General features: G+C 41.8%; 1 protein-coding gene across 1 annotated transcript in view; it reads left to right on the forward strand.

Annotated features, from left to right (window-relative positions):
• The window catches only part of pdlim5a (PDZ and LIM domain 5a), an 87276-nt gene that overhangs the window by 20055 nt on the left and 39721 nt on the right, over positions 1–27500 (forward strand). The window contains exon 3 of the mRNA XM_084056274.1: positions 3773–3924. Within this exon, the coding sequence (XP_083912400.1) occupies positions 3773–3924 (152 nt within the window). The remainder of the gene's footprint in view (positions 1–3772; positions 3925–27500) is intronic.

Here is a 27500-nt window from a genome sequence, read left to right on the forward strand (position 1 = left end):
GTTGGCCGCACTTCACTGGCTGACCATTAAGTCCAGAATAGATTTAGAAAATCCTTTGAATAACTTTTAAAGTATTACATGGGCTGGCCCCACTTTATATCACTGACTTACTGCACTCAAAGCCCCAATGTGAGATCTCTCTGGTCTTCTGACAAAGACCTTTTGGAACTACCCGCGACCAGACTCAAAACTAAGGGTGACCGGGCTTTGCAGTGGTTGCTCCTACACTGTGGAACGCTCTACCCTTGGCGATAAAAAAATACTGAGTCAGTTGACGGTTTCTAAGAGCTTGTTAAAAACACACTTGGTCTGTAAGCATTTTCTCTTATGAAGTTGTTTCCTGACTCACTTGTGCTTTATTGCAACTTTATTATTTTTATCACTTGTGCTTTATTGCTCTTATGTGCTTTGTTTTAACTTGTTTTAACTTGATTGTTTATATTGTTGTCCATTGTACAGCACCGTGTAACATTGTTTTGAAAGGTGCTTTATAAATAAAATGTACTTACTTACTTAAGAGTTTATTATACCACCTGCAGCCCTGCACTACAGGTGCAATACACACAGAAAACAGAATCAATATGAGCGTGTGCATTCAGGACCACTCATAGTATGCTAAATGCTATGCTGCCACAGAACAGTTAAATCTTACAAAATCTGGTCCTCCTTGCTCATAAATAGATGAACAAAAGCATGAGTCATACTTTTGGAAAAATATTTTTACGATTTTGGCGCTCTTCCGTCTATGCTAATTGAATAATTTTTGCCACATGGAATAAGTGGCACCCATTCCCCAAAATGGTACACAAGCGTACAGTATACAGTAGGTCTCAATATGTTGATCTTCTGAGAACTGGTACGATGCTTCTTATTGTGCACACGTGCATGAATGCTGACTGGTATTTCATACCCATCATGCCGTGAATAATGAATGGACATTCTTTTATACAAGTCTTGAATCTGTTTCAAATTAGCGAGCTTCCTCCAGAGTGGAAGTGCGGCAGTTGTGTTTAGATGCTAACATTTGAAGTATGCCACAAAAGTCACGCAGGACATTGAAAACCAGAGTCACCAGAAATGAAGTGTTTGTGCGTTTTATGATGCATGGGAGCAAAAGTTTTGTCTGGCTCGTAAATGTGCTTTCGCCAAAGCTCATAAAACTGGTATGTGTTTGTTGCCTCCCTAACTTGGCGCTCAGGGGGCAGCAGGTCCTCCGTCCTGCCTGCACTGTGGTAAAGAATAGACACACACACACACACACACACACACACACACACATTGAGCTGGTGTTAACTTCACAGCAGGAGGATGTATTCTTACTTTCTCTCACAAGTCATGCATCAGGTATCAAACATATCTGTTGTAAACGAATGGCCTTAGCTTTGGTTACATTGGTTGTATAACATGGCCATTTAACAGCACTGAGATAGAACAGTTATAGTTTCTGTTCATTTACTTTACAAAACTATAATTCATTTGGGTTACTTACTTAGACCCATTAAGTACATTCTCACTATTATGCATACCCAGGAAACACATTCACTTTATAAAAACACATTTCTGTCTAACCATACAACCATACTTACTTACTTACTGTTATTTTTTTAAGCAAAACTAAGACAAATGTCTTTTGTTCTTTAGGCAATATAACCTTGTTTGTTCATTTGTATTTTTTTTGTTAAAATATTAAACTTATTCTGATAGGCCTAGTAGTCATTGCTATAGAGGGTTTGATCAGAACCTCTCCAGATCTTTAATAAACGGAAAATAAACTTTCCCAAAGCATCCGTTTTCTCCTTATTGGCCTATAAATGTAAATTGTGTAAAATATGTTGCCCTCATGCCCTGTCTTTAGCTTAATCCGCCAGTAAATGCCAAACACTGTACACTGTTATTGCTTTCAATTCACCAATGACTAACTGTTCTCTCGTCACATTTTGGTGTTCTGCGCTACGGTAGTTAATAATAGTGTCACACGTTACTGTGGGTGACTTTGTTTTTGCCCTACTATTTGGTGGTTATGATTTTCTTTTTCTTTTTTACAGTGTTTACTAAGTAAAATTGTTTAAGGCATACATTTTAAGGACACTAATGTCGGAAATTAGCCTATATTTGTCAACCATTTACTTAAGTTGACTGTAGCACTACTACCTCACGGACTTGAGATTTTTTTGTAATAGGGGCGTTGCCCACAAAGTATTTTTTGAGCAGTGGAGTGGACCCTTCTTACAGGGGCGGCAGTGGCTCAGGGGTAGAGTGGCCGGGTAGAGTGAACTGGAAAACCGCAAGGTTCCCAGTTCGATCCCGGGCTGGGGTGCTCCCCTAGAGTTAGTGTCGAAGTGTCCTTGAGCAAGACGCTGAACCCCTAATTGCTCCCGATGAGCAGGTTGGTGCCTTGCATGGTTTCCTCTGCCATCGGTGTATGAATGTGTGTGTGAATGGGTTAATGGCACAATCAATGTAAAGCGCTTCGGATAGAAGCGCTATATAAATGCACCATTTACCATTTTACAATGGTGTGTTAACACATATGTTGCTCCAACCCTCCAACCTGCTATATTCATCGTGGAGTTGTATGCTCTTAAAGGCAGACATAAGAATTAATATAGCACCCTTAATAAGTGAGTTGTGGTCCCAATGTGAGCTCCAGGCGGCTTAAGCCTCTCATGCCAGGCGCAGCCTGGCATGAGAGCTGACAGATATACAGTGACTCGTTGTCCATCTCTAGAAGCTTGTCTGTAAATGATCAATACATATAAATAGGCCACGACGACGGCACGCAGTTGCTCAATTTCACATCCTCAACTGCTTGTTTAAAACTTTGTTATCAATATTCAGCACTTTACATACAGTCATATTTAATTCTGTTTCTGTTGATTGCTTATGGCAAGAAGAGGGGGGCTGTATCATAGTTTTCCTCTTAATCTCACCTCTTCTTTATTTTGATTTATCAGTCAAAAAAGTGAATGATGTGCAACGCTTCTCCCAAAAGTTGAAGTATTTTCTACTCGAGGCGCTCCGCCAAACAATGCTGGATGCAGAGAGTGCTGAAATGTGAGGCATGGTGCTGGAAAGATGAATGCTCCTAGCGGGACTTACAATAGAATAGATGGCAGAAAGTTATTATTTATGTTGACACGGCCCTTACTGTATTTACTGCCATGACCCTTTCCCAAACCCTGCTGTGGGTAAAAAGCACTTTTGAACTTCCTCCCTAATAATAACCTGTAGGCCCATTGTGACAGCAGGTCATAAAGAAGAAAAGAAAAGAAGGTAATTCAAAGAAAAGGCTCTTGCTATTAGACATGCATCAGTGAAGTAAGCTCTCACCACATGGCAGACAACCAGGTCTGTCATTAGAGGTTACACCACATGCTTTTGTTACAGGATGGTTCCACATAGCTTGTGATTTTAAAAAACAACATGAGTGATATGAGAAACCTAGACGCTTGGTGCTAAGTTCCAATAAAAACTAGCTGACAGCAATTTGGGATTTTCTTTTGTACATGTCCATGTTGGTATGACCGACTAACCATTAGTAACCACAGCAACTCTAGTGTCCCTACTGTGGGCATGTTGGAATAGGCAAACTTTCTGAAAAAAATAGGCTGTCATTCAGTGAAAACAGCAGCGGCTATTTTTGCTATTTGATGTATACATAACAAAGCATATTGGGCTTACAGTATGTGGTCAAATTCACCTCAAATGAAGCTGGCGTCAGGGATGATGATGATGAATGGCATTGATGAAGATTCTGCTTTTTTCCCCCCAGCTAACAGATACTGGTAAAGCAGCCAAGGGTGGTATTGCGGTGGGACACTTGGTTCTGTCCATCGATGGCATCGCCACCGAGGGCATGAACCACCTGGAGGCCCAGAATAAGATCAAGAACTGCACCGGCGACCTCAGCCTCACCCTACAGAAGTAAGAGAGGAGCTGACAGTTTGGCTCACACGCACGTACCCACGCACACACACACACACGCACACAGAGGCACACAGGCACACTGTGTACTGTACATGATATACAGTAACAGTACCACTTCTCCTGAGTGTCATCGCAAAAAGCTTTGGAGATATTTGCAGCAGCAGTTATTTACATTACTTATGAGCCTGAGGAAGGCTGAAATGTATGGAATGCCAGAGGATCAGAAGCCTGAAAAGAGTACATTTTAGTTAGATTAGACATAGAAAGTTGACATTTTACATTGTGAGTGTGATGATTTACTGGAAACAAAGTCTTATGCACCCCTGATTGGTTCAGAGACGGGCTCATAGGCAGGGATCAACAGCGTCTGCACTTGCACAATAGGAACACTTTTATTTAAGCAACGTTTCGGTCACATAGACCTTCTTCAGGCATCTCATGATTTAAAATGATTTAATACCACAGGGTTTAACCAATGATACAGACACATTCACTTGGCAAAGATTTTACATGTGAACTGCATATACAGGTTGTGCAGTCACTGAGACCATTAATCTCCATGACAACACGAAAACATCTCCAAACCAGCTTGCATCCCCTCTCAGCATCACATGCTGTACTGTAAAAGAGCCCAGATGTCCCCCATTCAGGCATATGTTCACTGTTGTTGTAGGAGTTCATCTTCTCTAACACGCTACTCCACCATTAGTTCTGGTCGATCCCCCATTCCCTAAGGACATCTGGAAGTGAAAAGTGACTGATATGACTAAGGGAGAGGATCACACATGTGGACCACCCCTGTTCCCCAAGGCCCTCACTACGCTGGCTGGAGAAGCCCTGATTTAAATGATCACAACTCGTTTTCTTACAGTGTGTGAGAGAGAGAGAGAGAGAGAGAGAGAGAGAGAGAGAGAGAGAGAGAGAGAGAGAGAGAGAGAGAGAGAGAGAGAGAGAGAGAGAGAGAGAGAGAGAGAGAGAGAGAGAGAGAGAGAGAGAGAGAGAGAGAGAGAGAGATTTATTATAGCAGTTTTCTTGTGGTCATGTGGTTTGAATTGTCTGGTCATTTTAAGGTTCCGCCAAATAAGGCGCATACAAGGACTTTTCTTTGGCTTTAGTATTTATTTGGTATGACAATTACAACTTGACGCAGGGGCCCTGGTGAAGATGACTGCATAGCATGCAGATTCCACGCAGCTTCACACATAAAAATACCTCAAACTTCTACAAACCTAACCCACAACTGTGAACTTTGTCAGTCAAAGAGTGACATTTTTACTAAAGCATGCAAGAGAAGCTCCCGAAGTGCAAAGACAACAATAAATGGCACTATCTGTCAAAAATATGGCTTATATTGGCCCGGACCGTGGCTTAGCGGGTCCGGGCACCTAGGCTCTAAAGTAGCCTTACAGTGCCTTGTGGGTTCGAGTCCCTTTCCCGACGATCTTTACTGCATTTCTCTCCCTGTTTCCTGTCCATCTCCACTTTCCACTATAAATAAAGGCAGAAAAGCCAAAAGAATGTCTTTAAAAAAGAGTATGGCTTATATAGAGGCTGCTGGTTGTAGTGCCTATTTAGTTGTAGACTTTAGTAGTCTTATTTGATTAATTTAATTGGACAATCGAACCCCTTGTAGAGGGCAAACGTCAGTAGCGAGATTTCTGGAATTGATATTGGGAAAACTGAAAATAGAATCGCATTGTTTGCTGATGCCTATAAAGTACTTGGATAAATGTTGAGAGTGTTCTGTGTTTGCTTTTGGTCTAGAGGCAAAAAACACATTTAATACCACTGTGTGTGTGTGTGTGTGTGTGTGTGTGTGTGTGTGTGTGTGTGTGTGTGTGTGTGTGTGTGTGTGTGTGTGTGTGCGTGCGTGCGTGCGTGCGTGCGTGCGTGCGTGCGTGCGTGCGTGCGTGCGTGCGTGCGTGCGTGCGTGTGTGTTAGTTAAAGAGAGAGATCTACAGTCTTGTTTTTATGAGAGAAACAGTTCTTAGGATAACAGGGCTAAAGAACGGATACCTAACATTATAAGGGCCAATGTTTTCAAGACAACCAGAACCAAACAGCAAACCAATTTTCCATGACAACAATGTGGAGATTCCACAACCGTGGGAGCAGTGCTGGGGCTGGAATTATTTTTGCATGGTTCACACTTTAAAGCACATTCAAACACGTAGTACAGTAGGTGGATTTCAAGGTTCAGAGCACTGGCAGCACTTTGAGCTGCCATAATGTTGCAGGTCATCGCCTGCAACATTATTCCATGAATAAACAGTTATTTAATCTATTTGTTGCCTTTGAGTGGGCGTCCGTAGCTTAGTGGGTAGAGAGACCATCTCGTAATGAGAAGGTCACCAGTTTGCTTCCTGGCCCGCCCATGTCGAAGTGTTCCTGAGCAAGACACTTAACCCATAACACCTCAAATTCTGATAGTTAGCATCTTATCCATTTGGCTTTGGCACAAACAAAAGAAAAAACTAACAAGCTAAGCTGAGCTGACAAGTGAACAATGAGCAACCATGAGTGACTATGGCAGTTGCAATATTTTATTTCATTTGCATATAATGCTCACCATTCATTCATTTTGTACAAATTCATTCAGCTTTGTATTGTGTATAGCATGAGAATGGACCCAAACTGACTGATAATGCTGAGGATTTACAAATTGAGAAAGTAACCACCACACCCTTTGCTTATTATAGTTTGTCCACCCCAAGGCTTCTTGAAAACAGATGTTTAAAAATATCTAGAAAATCCCAATAAATTCAGCATCAATGTAATCTTTAATGAAAACCTAATGTGCGGCGTGTGACGAACACTTTTGATTGGACATGCTTGATTGATTTCACGCAACTGAAACATTCCATATGCAACATTCTCAACAGCTTTAAAACATCACGCTACATTTGTATTATTGCTCACTAATCTTTCCATTGCTCATGGTTTTATCAAATGCATCATTGACCAGGACAAGAAATGGTGGCTGTTCATTTGAAATGGAGGACGTTTGTTTTCAGTTATTTCATCAGGGTGCTTATAAGACCCGCCAAGTGCCGGTGTAATTGAATAACTCTCATATAAGGGTGAGCTTGTTTCTGGGAACCCGTTAGAGGCTTATCTGTTCTGCATTGCACCGTGCTTTGTGGGAGACATCAGCCCCTTGAGTGGGTGGAATCCCTCCCTACTGCAAACACATGGGATGGCTTGTTTCATTAAGTGGCATCATTATCTTATTATGGTCTCTGTGACTAGGCGGCCATCCAGGGCTAGCTGACCCCACTTTCTTCTTCAATTGGTACGCGCTGTGTCGCTGCAGATAGACGCCAATCCCTCCTGTCTTTACAGTATGTGTTAATATCAGTTTATGGATGTACTGTGTGGCATTCATTGGTGTTGGATAAAGGAAGACAGACAGAGTAATGCCTAGGTCAACATCTGGACTTTAATGGGTGTACATGTGTAATGGAAAGAAACAATCTGTTCCACCGTTTTGGTTCAGTTTTTATAGGCATCTCTGTCTCCTTTGGCCTTTTCCCTGCATGCTCCTTCTGATTGGGTTTGTCAGCGGGTCAGATAGCAAAAGGAATGATAGCAGTGGAAAGAAGATATGGAGAAATGCTTTTGGTGTGTCGTGTGTGTGTGTGTGTGTGTGTGTGTGTGTGTGTGTGTGTGTGTGTGTGTGCGTGTGCGTGTGCGTGTGTGCGTGCGTGCGTGTGTGTGCGCGCGCGCGTGTGTGTGTGTGTGTGTATTGCACTTGTCTGTGAGACAGTTTGTTATGTCTTTTCCAAATAAAGGGATGATTTAGGGGAAAGGATGGGGGGGGGCTACAGATGTGAGAAAGAGAGAAAACTAGAAAAAGTGCTCCTCGGAGCACAGGTCTCCGCCAGGTCAGGTAGGCTACTGTGGCCTCCTGGTGGCGCTATAATAGGCCGACGTGAAAAGGGTGCCATTTCTTCTTAGGCCTTTCACGACAATCGGACACTGACTGCACTCATGATTTGAGGCATTTTGTTAAAAACATGTGTTTCCCTAAATTAGACCTGTTGGTGGCGCTATAACAGGCCAATGTTAAAAGGGTGGCATTTGTTCCTCAACATAGTGTGAATGTGCGTGCAAAGTTTGAGCGCAATTGGACGGTGCGTTCATGATTTGCAGAATTTTGTTCAAAACAAGCAATAATGCAAACTTTAGATGTCAATCTTAGCCAATCAGTATGGAATATGAAAAATCAAACACATCCGTCGTGATCACATGACTATAGAGATCATGTGTACCGATTTGCGTGAAATTTGGATAAAATTGGAAGGAGTAGTACAAAAAAAAGTGTTTTACACAAGTCGGCCTCCTGGTGGCGCTATAAAAGGCAGATGTGAAAAATGCAGGGCAAAGGTTTTTCCTTGACCTATAGGGAGTGTGCATACAAAGTTTTACACAGATCGGTGCAATTATAGGTAAAAACACGAATCGGCCTGTTATAGCGCCACCATGAGGCTGATTTGAAAATTTTCAAATGGTAGTTCTTCCTCTGCCTAATGGGAATGTGCTTGCAAAATTTCACGGATATTGCATGCTGTGTTCATGATTTGAGGCATTTTGTTCAAAACGGAGCACTCCTGCAAACTTTGGAAGACATTTTTAGCCAATCAGGATGGAATATGAGAAATCTGAAAAACCCGTTTCGTTTAATGACTATAGAGTTACTGTGTACCGATTTGTGGGATTTTTGGACAAAATCTGTAGGAGTACTGTCAAAAAATGTGTTTTGCACAAATCAGCCTCCTGGTGGCGCTATAACAGGCCCCTGTGAAAAATTTGGGGCAGAGGTTCTGCTCTGGTATCCAGGGACTGTGTGTGCACAGTTTGGCTGCGAGCAAGCCAACGGTGCCGGAGATTAGCTGTACACAGACAGATCGAATGACGGACGGACACACGGACACACGGACGGACGGACAGGGGGTAAAACATACTCTCTCGCCATGCCTTTCGGCCTGGCGGAGACAATGAAAGAATTAAAATGGGGGGGAATAGCAATGTAACAGTGTGTATTAAAGACACTTGTATAATTTGTAAAGAGTTTAGGTACATTACAGCCATGGTCATTTAAAAAAAAATCTCTTTATGTTCCCCCCACCCCCCACCCCCACCTCTTCTTTTTTCTCTTTCTTTCTGGATACAACAAAGATGGAGCTTGCACAAAACAAATTTCACCCACTGTTTTACACCTGTGAACCTGTGATGTGACAATAAAAGTGATTCTGATTCGGTTTGATGCCAGTGTCGATGTATCCACGAAAGTGTTTTACTTGCAGAATTTAACCACCCTATACTTATTTTTTAGATGTATTTGGGGCTTTTTATGCCTTTATTATAGATAGGACAGTAGGCTGACAGGAAATGGGCAGAGAAATGGGGAGTGACATGCAGGAAAGACCCCGGGATCGGGACTCAACCCGCGACGCGCTGTCAGGCTACATTGTAGAGACCGCTATGATACGGTACTTCATTGACCAGAGTCCGTGGTCTGTACTTGGTGCCCTCCTTTTCCCCTCTACACTATTTTTGGTGAATGTTCACCTATTTTAAATGCCCATAATAGGGAAGCTAAGGTTCATTATGGTTAAACCACTTTAAATGCATTAGTCCAGAAGATAAGAACTCAATTCGAAGAGTATTGCAGAGGCATACCTCAAACATATATTTATATTATACATGCCTTATACAGTATGCTTTGCAGGAGTACTTAATCTCAATAAACTATATTTAGCCATGCAGTGTAGCAACAAGTGTTTGGCTACACTACAAAGCAGTTGTGTAAAATAAATGATATGGCCGTATCGCTGTGTCACAGTATGACGGAGACCTTTGAGGGGAGATCAGCATTACATTCTTTGTGTAACCCAGTAGAGGAGTTATGAAATATACATACAAACTAAGTGATTACATTACTTATAATGTGACCTAATACCTATTCTATGAAATCACTGTTATACAAAAAATAGTCATTTGATAACCAGTATACATTACCAATGAGGCAATATAGGCTGATGCTCTGATTTGGAGAGTTCCTTTTTTGTTTCACAAATAACTACAATAAGTACAATTTTCCATTATATGCTTCTATTAATTCACCAAATCTCTGTCTGTGTGTCTGTGGCGGGCGTAACTCGTAAATCATCCGATTAAATGGTCTCAAACCTGGTGTGTGTTATGGCCCCGAGTAGTGTGCCGTTGAACGCCAATTCGGACAGACCAGCGGTTTTCAAGAGCCGAAAAACCATGAATATCTACAGTATATCTGTTGAACGCGGGTCTGAGGGGGGCGCATACATTCCCAGTGTGTGAAGTTGTATGCATCGACTTACCTGATTGGCCAACCCGACCCATCGGCTTAACTGATTGGCCAAGGTTCACATAACGTTTGTGCAGAGAAAGAGGGATGAAAACACAGCTGGATGGACATTGAGAGTGAACAAAGAGGAAAAAGGAAGGATAAAGGGAGAGGAATGAGAAAAGGATAGGACACGAAGGAATGATGGGTACACAATAAAATCAACTGTGTTAATATACCCATTTATAACTCTGTGACATCTTCACCCCAGAATAGGGACGCTAGGGTTCATGTGTTTAAATTAACCCTCAGGATTTTACAGTGTACAGAATGGAAGGATTGGCAGAGTTTGAAGCGAGGGATGAGAAGAAATGAAAACAAATAGAGTGGGGGATAAAGAAAGACTATGAGAGAGAAAAGAGGGGACATTTTTCCTTGGTGCTTAATGGCATCCCCCTGGAACACACAATGTAATCATGACGTTTCAACAGTTTAATTATACTCTTAAGCAATATGATTATCCTCTTTCCACGCACTTCAAACCGTTAAACTGCTCATTTCAACCAATCATGTTGTCTTTCTACAACACTGCCCTTGTATTTTTCACTGTTACGCAATTCCACTGCCAATGTCTGGTTAAATGCTCTATTCCCCATAGTCAGGTCTATTAGAAACCCATTGGACTATTTACTGTGTGTGTGTGTGTGTGTGTGTGTGTGTGTGTGTGTGTGTGTGTGTGTGTGTGTGTGTGTGTGTGTGTGTGTGTGTGTGTGTGTGTGTGTGTGTGTGTGTGTGTGTGTGTGTGTGTGTGTGTGTGTGCGTGTGTGTGTCACGCGCACACACATGTGCGTGCACGTGTGTATGCATTTGTGTGTTTTATGGGTGTTTTATGATCTTGGCTTGATGGGATAGCTAAACTGTTTTGTTGGAAGTGAAGAGGTACAGGCTCTAACAAACGTGTGTTTCTTTTGCAAAACCTTAAACACACTTGACCTCTCATGCTTGCGCACACACCCAACACATTCAGCAATACACAGAACATTGCATACGTACAACACAGACACACAAAGGGAGAGAGAGAGAGCAAGAGAAACTAGATGGATCTAATGGGCAATCACACAATCGTGCAAGGTTATGAAAAAGCTTTTGTTGTTGTGCTAAGATAATTGGTTCCACTTCTCTCCCCTCTTTATCGCAGGGCAGATCTCACCCAGTTGAAAGCAGCCCAAAGAGGGTAATTACACTGTTTGACAAGCCTGTTCTTTACAAGGAAGAGCCTCAGTGGTAGAGTAATCACAGAGTACACAATGGTGCGGTCTGTGGCAGTTATTTAGAAAGCCACAAGGACAGGCCACATGAAGTCCGAGTCATCTAAACACGAGCCTTAGATTTGTCACGCTTGTTCTGTGAGGATTGAACATAGTGCACTGCTGGTGGGACGGCTGTAGCTGAGTGGGCACAGAGCGGGCCATCTGGGATTCAGAAGGTTACCGGTCCAGCCCTCAGCTCACCTACTACTCCCTGAGCAAGGCACTTAACCCTTAACAGCTCCCCTCTGTGCGCTCATCAAAGCCATCTGAGCAGCCTTTGGCTGCAGGGTGAAGCTATAAAAGCAATTTCTCCCCGGGGTCCAAAAAATATAAATATAAAAATGGACTCCCTTTCACTTTCCCTTGGTGTATTGGTTACACTATGGTGGCGATGGTCTTGGGGTTCCTGAGGTTCCGATTCTGCAAAATGTCTTCTAAATCTAATAAGCTTTAAAACAATATCACGATTTAAAAAAAATAGCAGATCTACAAGCTCGTAGCGCGGCACTCGGTGCCGCGCTATGAGCTTGTATATCTGCTATTTGCTATAGCCAATGTGTAAAATAATGCTTTGTAGCTCAAATCAAAAAATGACACAGATGCGTTCCAGGTCGTAATGGGTTAAAGTGCAAGCATATAGATGGACTCGCTCTCTCTCTCTTCTGTCAGTAATCAACGATTACTGACAGATGGATGCCTCACTACTAACATGATTCCGCTATGAATGTTTGTCATGTGGATCCATAGCTGTAACTAGATGATCAGAGACTGCCGCTGTATCTTGATATCCACATTTCTATGAATGCCCACACTTCGTAAATGAATGCCCTAGTACTTCGTCATACATCTGTGTCACACAAAAGTAGCGAAAATAGCTGATCTACAAGCTCACAACACGGTGCTTCACGATGTGTTGTAAGCTTGTAGATTGGCAGTTTTTTTTATAGTGGTTAAAACTGTCTGTTGGTTTTATAAATATTGAACCAATGAAAACTATTTACAAGAGCTTGTGACTAAATAATAACTATACTGGATCCATTGGAACACAGTTTTTTATATACAAGGTTTCCACAGTGATGATACTGTATGTATTACACTTTATTACTCTTAAAATAATGATACTTCAGTCAGATAACTCACAAATAGATTGAACCAATATTATAGACAGAATATATTGAACCAATATTATAGAATGAGAATACAAGTGTGGATGTAATATTTTATCTTGGTGTTCAGGCTCTGCTCCATTTTTCTCCCTGTTCAGCACAATTTAGACAACCATCATTAACCATTAAAAGCAGGGAGATGGATATAAATAACAACCCCCCATGGGGAACAGAACCAATGGCAGGGCCTACTGGTGGTGCTGGGGTGGTGTTGGGAGCAAACGCCCCATGACAACAACCATAACATACAAAGCGGAAGGAACGCAGACTTAGGTGAGCTTAAGTAAACCCGCCCAATTGGACAGCTGATTGCCACGTCAGTGTATGACGTATGGGTCTTGCATGACGCTGTATACAGCCACGTGACCTCTCGAGTGTATACTGCCTGAACTAACCTCGCAGGCTACGTTTAATATACGCACATCAATGATCAAAACCCCCAAGCAACACCTATCCCCCTTCTCTCTCTCTCTCTCTCTCTCTCTCTCTCTCTCTCTCTCTATTGAAACTATTGAAATTGCTTGGAACGACAGGGGGTATAATGGAGAATTCTGATTACAAGAAAGTTTTTATATTTTTGAACGCATTCTCTTATTCATGATGGTTATGGTAGATTCTAATCTTTACTCTCTCTCTCACACGCACGCACGCACGCACGCACGCACGCACGCACGCACGCACGCACGCACGCACGCACGCACGCACGCACGCACGCACGCACACACACACGCACACACACACACACACACACACACACACACACACACACACACACACACACACACACACACACCTTTGACCAGACCTCACACAGGCAGCTGCCGGGTTTATTTTGAGAGAAGTGACCTACAGTACAGTAGGGTTTTATCGGCAGTGGGAGGTTAGATTCGGGTATACATCACTGTGATCCTTGTTTAGTAAACTCAGCATCATGTTGTGATGTGATATGGGACGCATACATGTGCTGATTCCTCAGCAGATATGATGTTTTTAAATGATCACATGCCCTGGCCAGACCGACCACCATAGTCTTGAGTTTTGCACACTGTAGTAGCATTGGTGTTGGCAGCCTCTGATTTAGAGCTGGTGCTTGTATCACAGTGATTCACAATGTGATTTCAGGCATTTATATCAAAACACATCTGGATAGATAATACTGGATGGATGGGTGGGTGGGTGGTTGAATGGGTAGATGGATGATTGATTGATTGATTGATTGATTGATTGATTGATTGATTGATTGATTGATTTGGAGTTGGGACACAACACTACCTAAATGTAGACATGATTTTACAATTAAATAGTTTGATAGAAGCTACCATTCTGTTTAGGACAAAATATTCATACCCCAGGTTAAGGTGCTGACTTTCAAAAAGTATGAAATATTTAATTACTAATGTTAACAAAAGGGAAAGAAAGTTATGGACAATTACATTTCCAGGTCTACACATGGTTTAGAAATTTCATCCGGCAATGAATATTAACTTGAAACTTCCCTGACAATGGGCCATGCATAATATCAAGATATGAGACCATTTGAAGCCATTTGATTTATGATTTAATCATTAAGATCTATCTTCTCTGTGACCTGGGCCTCATACATACCAGAATGCATTTCATTCAGACCTTTGTGGGATTACCCTGTGACCAAAATGGTTATGTGTTGTAATGGGCCTGGGTTTTACAGAGAAACAATATCCTATGAGTTACATGCTGAAAACACATTACAACCTCCCAGTCTAACATTAACATGACATTGATAACTACTAAATATCAATGTAATAAAGTTTAATACTTTTCAACTTATCTAACGGACATGCAGCCTTACTTTGTTACACAAAACAACATGTGATTTATTAGAGCCTTACATTTATAAACATACATAATTATGTTCATAATTATTAACCCTCAGTAACATTTGCCCTCTCCCTGTCCTCAAATATATGCGCTAGATTCCAGGCGGTTAGTTAGGTTAACATCTAAGTGAGACTTGTACTATAGCAGCAAAAATTCACAGCCATATGCAAATCCTCTGTAATAACACACACACACACACACACACACACACACACACACACACACACACACACACACACACACACACACACACACACACACACACACACACACACACACACACACACACACACTCACATCACACCTGCCAGTGTCAGTTATTCTACTGTAATATTTGCCAAAGATGCTCTAAAGCCAAGAGTGCTAAACTGAGCTCACCTGCCTCTGTCTTTCACGGCTCAGTATTTGCCAGAGTTCAAAACTGAAGGCAATCATCTCTGGCTATTGGCTTGTTGTGTTTGCCAAACATATCCTAATGCCAGGAGAATGCAGCTACAGCTAGGCACACCTGTCTCTGCCTGTCTACAGCTAGTCTGTTGTTTTTGCCAAAGACAATACAGATCCAGGAACGTTAGTGGTCCCTGGTGGCTGCCAGAGATGTTCTGAAGCCAGAGGTGCTCTGCCTCAACTACTCAAGTTTTACTTTTTTCTGTGGTATTTGCCAAAAGTACCTTAAGCCAAGAACACAGCATGGCTGATTAATGGGACATTCAGAGACACAGAATAGACAGCTGGGATGCTATGAACAATCTTCTGTTGGGATTAAACCTAAGTTACGACGCGTTGCTTCCTGACCAAATCTTTGCGGACCCCCGCAAAGATTTGAGCTAAAAAGTCTTAGCTTGAAGATCAGCTCTTGTCAGCAAACGAAACCATCGCACGATTGAAGTATAAATTAAAGAGAAGGAAGGAACCAAATTGGACGAGTGCTCTGTAAAATGTATAAAGGCATTTCATAGTCAGAAGTGTCTCCTTAACAACCTCGCTGCTAATAAAATAAACAACTCATCAAAGTGACTTGATATATGATGACTCCATAATACATTTTAATCAACGTGCCTTGATACATGATACGGTTAGATCCCAGATGTCGTTTGTGTTCTTTTCCCTCAATCTCAGATCGTCCATCACTTTGATCTCACATCATCTATCACTTTGATCTCACATCATCTATCACTTTGGCTTCACAGGACAGACATAAAAGAATACACTGTTAAAAAGAAATGAAGGAACAAAAGGAGTGTTCATTTAACTGAATGTAAACATTTGTACACTCTCAGTCACTGGATGACATCAGGACCTACTCAGGTACTGGTCCTGAGTCCTGACGTCCAGCGGTCGTTTAGTGTACGCTGCATTCTTCCCTCATGAGCTCTCATCTCTTCCTTTGCTCTTTCCATCATTGCCTTCTTCACTCTTTATCTTCTGAAAGTCATTCGATTTTCTTTATAGAGGAAATAAAAAGAGATGGATGCATTCCAGGCATGGCTTCAATGTCAGGGCCAGGTTCATTTATACTGTCATCGTCATATCCCTGTCAAATACTGTAGGCTCCCTAACTCATTGAAAGTGATGCTATAGATCAGCTGTGTGCGTGCCTGCGTGCATGCCTGCATATCAGTCCGTGTCAGTGCGTGTCAGTGCCAGAGAGTGAGAGTGGCAGGATACAGACAAATAAATAGGCTAAAGTAACTTTAAAGAGAGGAAAAAACGGAATAGAAAAATGAAAGAGAAAGGTAACGGGAAATAACGGGACAAACAATGAATCCTTTTGAGTGAATCTCCACCAGTTCCAGTGAATCATGTTGACGTTCACATCCCCAGTCAGCCAGGCTGACGGCCAGATGCGGGATATGAAAAACACTTCCTGGTCCAGTTGTGGATCATTTTGATTGGCAGACTGTCTGAGCTCAGCTGGAATCCTATCCATTCTGTCTGTGATCTTTGTTCTGTTGGATGTACCGGCTGTTTTCACTGCCTTCACATTTAACCACACATTTGAAAGAGAGAAGGAGGTGGGGGGGGGGGGGGTGGGGGGCTTTAGGCTGTCTCATAATTTAACCCATTAAGATCTGAGGCAGATTCTACAAATGTCTTCTAAATCCTAATGTAACTGAAACACGTACATTATGTTACTATAATCAGTGGTGCTCAAACGTTTTCATGTCAAGGACCCCCAAAATTATATGCATTTGACAACGACCCCCCATCTCAAAATGTTTTGTTCTAGGGACCCCCGCCAAGATTTGAATAAAAAACGTTTGCGTAAAAAGATATACTGTAGTATATCTTGAATATATTATATTCAAATATTTGCACAGATTTTCACGATGAAAAACAATTAGCAGATCTACAAGCTCATAGCGCGGCACTAAGTGACGCAAATAGCCAACACTAAAATCTTAAATTACTTTCCCGGTTTTAATGGGTTAAGAATAGAAATATATTCTCCATTATCCCTGGCGTACCTATTCTGTACTTGTAATTATAGACGAAAAGTTTCGAGAATGTGAGCCTGTAGATCGGCCAAATCTTTTGGGGAAAAAAACAATAAAAAGTAAAGGAAAAAAGATAAATAGGGCTTAAGTGATAAAAGAAATGCACCTGGGCCGCTTACCATGCCCATATATCTTTAGATTGTGACCGTGACATTTTTGAGCCAAAACGTAATCTCTTCGGGGCAGCCGACTGATTAGTCCCAGCTAGTTTGAAGAACATTCGCCCATCCATTTTTACCTTGAACTTGATGATGACCTTGATCTATCACCTTTTATACCCAAAAGTTGATAATGTCTTCAGGGCAGCCTACTGGTCATTCCCTCCAAGTTGCAGGAAAATCGGCCTAAAATGGTCTCAAGTTATATTGCTAACAAACCAACAAACACAAAGGAATGAGTAAGTATAGCAAGTAGAGTAAATATACTAATATAGCCTAATTAGAATTACTGCACCTATATATTATATAGAATACATGAATATTTTACTTTAACATGTGATTGAAATCCCTGCTGAACTGAATATTTATGAAACACCCACCCACTTCTGGAACCTTTGCTACTCCTTCCCCCAGCTTATGGGGCCCCAGTCTGAATTTGCCTGACCTGGTGAAATGAAAAATGTGTTTTTCACACTTTTAGAGCATATCCATGGTCATCATATGATAAGGGCATACAAAATTGTGTATTTTTATACCAAAAGTCAAAAAGCCATCTTAATTACTTCCTGTGAACGAAAACGTGCTGCGTGATGACATAGATAGGCCTACACATTTATGAATATAAATGAATCTTGATTTCGTTCACCTGTGTGATTCTCATAGCTGCACGTTCCTCCAAACACAGATGATTTTAACTGATTTTGAACAGAACTACTCCGTTTTGAATCTCATTCAAGATGACGTCCAGACGGTGTATTACTCATTGTAAACTTAATCAGAGCACTAAAATACGTATCTGAAAACATTTTAGTTTAAAAATAAGCTCTTGGTAACAAACATTCTGCACAGTGGCCGTCTCTCTCTCCCTTGGCCAGAGTGCGCCTGCAGGCTACCAACACTAACCCTGCGCACCACGTGAGTGCCATAGCCTGAAAGGATGGAACCTTCTGATTGGTTGCGATGATGTTTAAGACTGAAACTTAAAACTACAAATGCCATATTGTTGTGTTATATACCTGAAAATGCCAATAAATATATTGTTTAAAAAATAAAATAAAATGAAATGACCGAATATTTCATTTCACTGGACCTTTAAGGCAATGATACTTCAAAGTTTTTCATATCAGCACCCACTCTTTAAAAAATGTACCAAAACAATCCTTAAACGAGTGCATACAAAGACATCCAGTGTGCTCTTTATGGTCTGCAACTAATTTTAACCTGTAATATTTAGTTTCAGAAATGCATTATGAAAATGTACTTTAAATAAACTTGACGTGAAGACGTTAACTTGGCCTTGACAGGCCCAGATGGCCTCATGGCTCTATACTGCTGTACAAGGCAGCAGGTTATATAGCTGTGTGTTGGGTCTAGAATGCCTCTGTCCCTCTGGGTTTGTGATTCCTTTCAAGATTGTGATCTGCAGGGGAAGGGAAGTGTGTGTGTGTGTGTGTGTGTGTGTGTGTGTGTGTGTGTGTGTGTGTGTGTGTGTGTGTGTGTGTGTGTGTGTGTGTGTGTGTGTGTGTGTGTGTGTGTGTGTGTGTGTGTGTGTGCGCGCACGCGTGTGCACACGTGTGTGTGCATTATGTAAGTATAGTACTAGTATTGCTACTGTATACTTGTGAGGGCCAAATATCCCCTAAGTAAGTACAGTATAAAATGAGAAATTTGTGAGGATTCAGTTTGGGGTTTGGATTAGGCATTTAGAGGTCAGGTTTAAGGGTTAAGGTTGGAGCTATGCCTGATTTACTGTATATGTAGGTGCATGCCGGTGTCACATACCGAAAATAGCCTATCTACAAGCTCAATGTGTAGCAGTGCGACACGTTGTGGGCTTGTAGATTGCATACTTTTGGCTTTATAGGCTTTAGGGTTAAAATGGTTAAAAATGTAAATGGCAATCATAAATTTGCTGTTCTAAAATGCTAATGTCCTCACAAATATAGTGATACAAATGTGTGTGTGTGTGTGTGTGTGTGTGTGTGTGTGTGTGTGTGTGTGTGTGTGTGTGTGTGTGTGTGTGTGTGTGTGTGTGTGTGTGTGTGTGTGTGTGTGTGTGTGTGTGTGTGTGTGTGTATGTTGCTTCCAATGGTACGCATGTGTGCAACTCTCAAATGGATGAGCTTCACTCCAATAGCGGTGCATCAACTCATTTGTTTATACAATTACAGTTCAAGTGATTTAAATAGAGAGTCTAATGCTCGTCGTGGGAGTTCCCGTTAAGAAAAGCGTGAAGGAGTAAACCATGACAGGCTGACATCCAGCCAAGGGTCATTAACTATAAGTTCAAACTCATTTGAACACAGTATACGTTTCGTGTGAGCAATGTAGCATATACGCTCATGGCTGTTTGTAAGTGGGTGCGTGCGTGGTATATTTGTCACTTGATCCGTGTGTCTGTGTGGGTTGTTTGTCTTTATGTGTCTGTCTCGTGCTGTGTCTGTGTTTCTCTGCATTTGTCTATGTTTGTCTAAGTTGTAAAAGCTTAAATTAGATTTCAAAAGACAACACAGGACAGAAGTTCTTCCTACAACCACTTACTGTAAGTGGCGTGTGATTCCACAGATAGAACAGCCAGAGAGACTGAGGACATGAGCAGAAAATAAACTGAATCTGTTGTTTAAAGTATATGATCATGATTTCCATATGTCTAAAGCATTTATGAAAGAAAAGATATGTAAGCGAGTATGATCTGATATAGGTAGAGTAGGCACAGTATAGCTTAGTTATAATGCGTGCTGTCGGACCAATGATTCTTTGGAACCATTTAGTTGGACTAATGACATGGCACCACCTTTCGGATTATAGTTTGTGTACATCCTACACGGCATCGTACATTACATTACTTTTATGAACAATTGACTGTCAATTTGTGTAGCCATAATGTCAAAGACTTACTCCCTCTCACAAAGGACTCACAAAGCGACTGTGGGGCAGCAAACATTGGACACATTTCAAACTGCAGCCTTTGATTGACTGGTAATACAAACAGAATTGACACAACAGATTAACAATGATACTTTGCCGATAACACATAACATTGAATGACCAAAATCTGTTCAGAATTACATGTGGGTTCTTACTGACAATCTATTAAGCTACAACACTGTATTGTCATTTTTGTCCCAGTGATGGCAACATGCCACACTGCATCTCAGTGTGTTCACTGTCCAAAGGTTTGTCTCTTTAAAGCCTCTCTACTCTGGTTGCACTGTAATGATGTAATGACAGTCTATTATTATATTCCTTCCCCTCATTACCCCGTGCCTTTTCATACATGCACACAACCTTAAAACAGCAAAGATTGAGGGAGGTACAGTAGGGCATGCCTACTGGCGGAGATTCTGTGCACCTTTCTAGTTGATCCTAGCTGTGGCTGCTTTTTTGGTGTTGTGATTCTCCTCTGCTAGTCTACAGTCTAATACTGCAGATACACAGTATCCTTCTCTATGCTCTGGTGGGAACTGAACTTTTTTTTAATACTTTTATAAGACAGCTTTGGTTGCACATGCACTGCCGTGCATTTTGGTTAGCAAGTGCCGAGTGGGCTGCCATAAAAAGAGCTACAGTATTGTGGTTATGTGACCATTCAGAACCTCATTGAAAACTTGTACATTTAGGACTTTCATGTTAATTGATTTTAGAAACAGGACCCTGTGTGGGTAAAAACCCATAGGCTATCCACTAATAGAAACAGGAATGTCCAGAATCAGCACATTTGTTCCATGGACACATAAAAACACTGAACAGTTTGCTGTTATTTTTCCAAGCATTGTTGCATTGTTATTTATTTCTATTCTAACTTTTCTTTTCTTGAACAACATCTTAAACACAAAAGTCACTTTGTTTGGGTAGAAGAAAGCAGACATATTACAGCAGACAACTTGAATGTTGTCTTGAAGAAGCCCCCCTGGGTTGTAGGTCAGGTCATTGTCTGAGTTGAGTGGCTCTTTGTGTTTCATCTATGATGGAAGGCGGGTCTACACTACAGTATGTGGTGAAAGCTACATGTCTGTCTTACCTTAAGGCTGTTTGTCTAGTCATATTGATCTTTGGCTAGACGTGGACCACTTCCCATCTGTACAATAGGCGTTGAATGTAATCTGTGAACAGAGGTGGTCCACTCTCAATACGTTTTCATTTACCCTTCCTCAAGTGTTATAAATCAATGAATAAGTTAAACAATGAGTAACCTAATGACTCCACAAATGGAATTAGATTTTCTCTCATCTGCACCTTTGCTCTTTAAAATGTATTAAGTTAGTAATTCATTCATATAACAAACGCCTACCGATTTAGATAGTCTTTATTTTCCCATTGGTCTGGTCAATATCAAGGCCCCTTTCAAGAATCTGTACAGTATGTGACATCATCCTCCAGGGAACAGCCTGTTAAGGCTTCAGCAGAGTTAGTGGTGACAGGAAGTAGCAGATAGACACAGGGAGGAACACACACATGTACTGATAGTGCTTAGACACGCACACACACATACACACATAAACACAGACAAACATGCAAGGTGTACACTTAAACATAATGGTGTACATATATTCACATGTACACAAACGTGCATCCATGCACACACAAGCATATGCCTTATATACTTTGTGCATTGTGAGCTTGTAGATCTGATATCTTTGGTGCCCACACACGCAACTAAGTATAACTCAGGCTTAAAACATACTCTCTGGGTGAGCCCCTACCTTCTCTTGGCCCTGCCCAGTGTGAGGCCAGATAAAGGCAGACAGACTCGGCCTCCAGAGCTATTTTAAGCCTATTTCTAGATAAACTCGCACTTTGGTCCTGAAATAGCAGAGAATTATAATGGTTGTTTTCGGACATAGTCACCCCATTAGAATGCAATGTGGGGGGAGAGATGTGGGGTGGGGGGAGGTGCTAGAATCAAGGGAAAAGCCAAGTGCTCCCATTCTCTCATATGTCCAATACTGTTGTACTTTCTCCTATTCTACTCCCCCGCCCTCTCTGTCTCCTTCTCTCTTCGTCTCTTTCCGATACACGCACACGCACGCGCACACACACACACACACACACACACACACACACACACACACACACACACACACACACACACACACACACACACACACACACACACACACACACACACGCACACAACCACTTGAATGTTCAAACACACGTGGCAACAATTCTGCCAGTCAGACCGAGTTTTTAGCTGGTGGCCTGACATCGTCTCCTGGTCACGTCTGTCTGTCTGCTCCACTTTAAGGTAAAAACTCAAACCCCTGCTGAAACCAAACAAACCCACTCTTTCTACTTCTTCCTAATAAGGCAAGGAAAGAGAATTAGATGGAGATGGCCTCGGAATGTGTCCCACATTCTGCATACAGTACATTCTAGGGGGCCTCTCATGACGGCTGTGGCTTTTTTTTTGCATTCAAAAAGGTGACCTCACTTTAAAGAAAGAATAAAAGAGAGAGAGAGGTCAAACGACATGAAAGACAGAAGCTAGGGTGCAAGATGAGGAGGGGAAGAGAAGAAAAAAAGAGAGAAAGCTCAAGGGGAGAAAGGAGACAGGAAGAGAAGAGGAGGGCAAGAGAGGGAGAGGGCAGAGGAGGAACAGAAAGTAAAGGAAAGGATTTTGTTGGTGAAATTAAATGAAACTGAAAGAAACTAAGCAACAGCCAAGTCAGTGGTCCAGCGGCTCAGTTGTGCTTGCCTTGAACATAAATTACCTAATTGTTGCAGTGGTTTTAGGAAGTGAGAGGAAAGAGCATCTCCGTCTCTGAACTAGAGCTAGACCGTTATATCGGTTTGGCTGTTATATTGGCCATTATTTACTTTTTTTTGGCCGAGATGTCCCGATTTTTAACAACTTTCAACCTAGCATCCCTATTCCCTAAAAATAGCAGATCTACAAGCTAACAACATTTCATGGTTTGATGTAGTTCCAGGCCCTGTGGGAAAGAACAAAGGCAAGTTTGTTCGCACTGACGTTTAGGCCACAGATGCACACAAAGTAATGTCTGATTTGTACTCAATCATACACTACAAACTACAAACTCACAACACATGTACATATAACATTCATGTACATATCTGGATTCGAACCTACATATAAAATTCATGTACATATCTGGATTTGAACCTGGATGGGAAGCCGAGATGGATACTCGGCTACAGTACACGTGCATACAGTACTGTATATGCACGCATAGGCATTTGGACAGACATAAATCTTAAACAGAACATGCACACAAGCATGGACAAACACACTGTACACATTCACTCACATCACACTCAAGCAATCTACAAAAGCAATCCGATACCATGAACAATATTCTACCATGAAAAGTATTGGGTAAAAACAAAAATGCATTGAGGTCATTCACGTATCTGGTGGTTTTCACATTCATTCTTAGCAGCAATTTGTATTTATCTAAGACAGAAATGTGAAACCCAGTACAATATTCTTAACGAGACAAATTAGGTCCCAGTCTAAGATAACACGGAGGCTTGCATAATGTGACACTGGACTTTAGACAAAGACCAGGAGTGGAACACAGCAGTTCAAAAAGGATAGAGATGGGAATCAAACCGTTGACCGTTGAGAATAAACACACATTCTGCAGAACAGTGTCCAAAAAATGTCCCCGATTCAAATGTGCTCAACTAGCTATAAACTCAAAGATGCATATTGTGTGTGTGTGTGTGCGCGTACACATACAGTAAAAGCGCACGTGAAAGCCTTTTTGACAGGTGTTGAGTGTGGGATATGGTCTTTATTCTGTTATTCCACAGTCCTGGTAATGTTCCTGGGACCAACCTGTTAAGCACGTCACCACACCCAGCACACTGCATCTGTGTGTGTGTGTGTGTGTGCGTGTGTGTGCGTGTGTGTGTGTGTGTGTGTGTGTGTGTGTGTGTGTGTGTGTGTGTGTGTGTGTGTGTGTGTGTGTGTGTGTCCGTGTGTGTGTGTGTTTGTGTGTGTGTGTGTGTGTGTGTGTGTGTGTGTGTGTGTGTTACCATGCTGTAAACCTAGTGAGGGAGTTGGTTCATTGCCTTTAACAGCTCTGCAGACCAAATGGCAGCACAGCGTAGTGCTTTATACTGCTGGGAGCTGTTGATGTGTGTGTGTATGTCTGAGTAGTGCTTGTGAAAGTGTGGGTATGACAAAGTCCCACACAGACAGACTGACAGACACGGAGATGAAAGATGGTGATGAATGTGTGTATGTATTTGTGTGTTTGTGTGTGTGTGCGTGCATGCGAGCCTGCATGCGTGCGTGCGTGCATTTGTGCGCATACACGTGTGCATTTGTGTGGTGAGGGTGGAATGTTTTGACTTTGGCTGAATAGAGCCTTTACAGCCTTGTTTGGTGGAAAGTGTAAAACACGTTCTATTTGTGAGAGGTTACACACAGCCAGACGTGTGTGAGAGTGCCACTCCCACTCGTAAAATTCCTTCAAGAACATGCATGGTGTGTTCGTGTGTTTGTGTTTGTGTGTGCGTGTGCGTGTGCGTGTGCGTGTGAGTTTGCGTGTGCGTGTGCATGCCATGTGCGCGTGTAAGTGTGAGTGTGATCGAGTGCCTGTGTATGTTTCAGTATCATAGTTTGTGTTTGGATTCCACATGATTCTAATAGACCCCAGTCCATGTCTGTCGGACCTCCAGGCCCCTAAACGGTTCTCTCCCTGTCCAGCACAACCCTCTTGTACACGACCGGCACTGAACTGAACTCCACAAACACACAAACAATCAGTACTGTACTGTATATGCATACATGCACATGCACTACCACTGTTTATAACCTCTTATATAGAACACAGTTCATACACAGACACAAACACAGAGGCAAGCATGCATAATGCACGCATGTGCACTTACACAAACACAAATGCACAAAGTGTACATCATTCACATCATAAATACAGGCGGACACAAAGAAACACTCTAGCTGAATCTACCATAGTATTGAAACATGGGTTTTATATTCCTACAACCTGGGAGATGAAACCACATCTTGAAACAACCTTACGAGTGAGGCAATGATTTGAAACGGGATGGCATCCTCCACCAAACATCAGTCAGTGTATAAACATAGCAAAGCACTGCACAGAGGGTAAGATAGCATTACCATTTACACATGGGACAGGTTTAGACCATAACGGTTATGTAAACATACTTCCAAAAATATATTTGTAATGGTGGAAACAATATTGGAAAATGCATGACTTGAATTCAGGACAAGGACATGCAAGCAGAAATTGATTAAATGGTGCGATTAATGAACAAGAATAAATAAAGAAAATATTCAGATGATAAAAGGAGCCATTGTAAATATTATACCAGAGAGAGAGAGAGAGAGAGAGAGAGAGAGAGAGAGAGAGAGAGAGAGAGAGAGAGAGCGAGAGAGAGGAAGGAATAGCTTTAGTAACTTTGTCCAATAATGTAAATTGTAAATATGTATTTTTCGCCTTACTGCAAGCACCGCGATAACCAAAAGTGGAGTGAAACCGTGTGCATGCACTATCAAGCCAAAACCAAAATAACCCACAGTACATTACTTTGGCTGGGAAATACAGGATCACATTTACATAGAGGAAGCATAGACATACTACTAGCTGACAGCTAACATGGAGCATGCATATAGTTGAAGACACAAACACAGAGAACACATGTACCGAAATTCTACAGCAAGTGTTCTTTAGCTTTATTTATTTTGTATTTTTTTACTGAGTAGGTCCAAGGGTGAGAGACGTACAGTATTCTCATTTGTGGCAGATGTTGGGGGGAAAAGTATAGGTTAGTAGGTCTTTTGATGTGCAGGGAGTACTACAGACCTTTTATCGTGTTATGTTTGTCACACCATCACTATCTTTATCGCAACCACTTACTCCCTGACTCTGACACATTCAGGTTATGGAGAGGAATTCCTATGGTAAAGGATCTGTTATATTGCTAGTTCCTGTCGTTGACGCAATGCTGTGAGTGGTGTGGTGCCTATCAGTGCCGTGCTAAAGCCTCACTCAATGGTATCCATTTTTCTGTTTCTTGAGTTGAGGCCCCAAACGTTAAGATTAATTGACTAGTAATTGGTTAACTTAATTACTCTGATGTGAAACCCATCTAGATACATTTGGTGTTTTAAATGTCATTTTCACTTTTAAAACAAATGAAACCCATGACAAGGAATGTCATAAACACATAATGTTAATCTTCATTATTCCCTAGACGAAAAAGAATAAATCCACACACACTCATGTACTGTGTCCTATCCACCTGTTTCCTAGGCTTGTGTTTTCCACTTCCTGTCGGATTTCATTGGATATCATTAGTCATCTGACCGGTTTCATTGGATTTCATTGGATCAAAAGACAGGAAGTGGAACACAGTGAAAAGCCTAGGAAACAGGTGGATACTATCACTCACACATTGAAGCAATGAGAGTAGGTTTACCTAATGTGACATGGTTGTTGTTGTTGATGATTTATTTTCGTCATTTCTGTTTTATTACAATAGCTACAGTAAGAGCAGGAGAATCACACAGCAAACAGTCCGGCCGTCTGGGAGTTGAACCGGGGACATGCTGATCAGGGCATTTTGGGCCCATAGTATGTGCCCTAAACATTCGGATATCGGGTCACCCCAACTTGATTTTGTTTCAAAGTCCCTGCAACATGATGGGATCTCTATAAGAAACCATACTGGGCCGTTCTGATTTTTTCCCCCCCATCTGTTACCGTCTAACCCTAAAACATTTCCACGTTGTTGTCTTTACCAGGCTGACAGGGCAGGATATGAATATAAAAAAAAACAGGGAAAAATCTTGATCTGGGTCTGATCGACCCAAAATTTAAATCGCATGGTGATGAGCCTCTATATAGAGCACACCTCCAAAAGCTCTTTTACTTCTGCTCATAGGTAGTGCCAAAATGTGAAAGGTTGAACCCTATGTTGTAGAAACGTATTTCCCCCTCCAGCTTCTTCACCTCTTGCCACCTGCAACCCACGACTGACACAGTGCTCGGCAGGCCATCCTGCCTGGCGAAGACCTGCGCTCAGAGTTGCATCCTTTTCTAGTTGATTCTTGTTATACTGTAGCTAGAATGCAGCTGAGCCTCCAGTGTACAGAGATGAAGGGAGTGCTTTGGAAACACCTATTCTAAAGCCTGGTGCTGTTTCTCTTTTATCATGTGCTGCAAGTGAGAAGACCACAGTCAGGTCAGTTCTGTCATAGATTAATAGAGTATTTTTTTGGGGGGGGGGGGGGGGGGGGA

This window comes from Gymnoscopelus microlampas (genome assembly GCF_963454915.1).
Source record: "Gymnoscopelus microlampas genome assembly, chromosome: 4".
Lineage (NCBI taxonomy): Eukaryota > Metazoa > Chordata > Actinopteri > Myctophiformes > Myctophidae > Gymnoscopelus > Gymnoscopelus microlampas.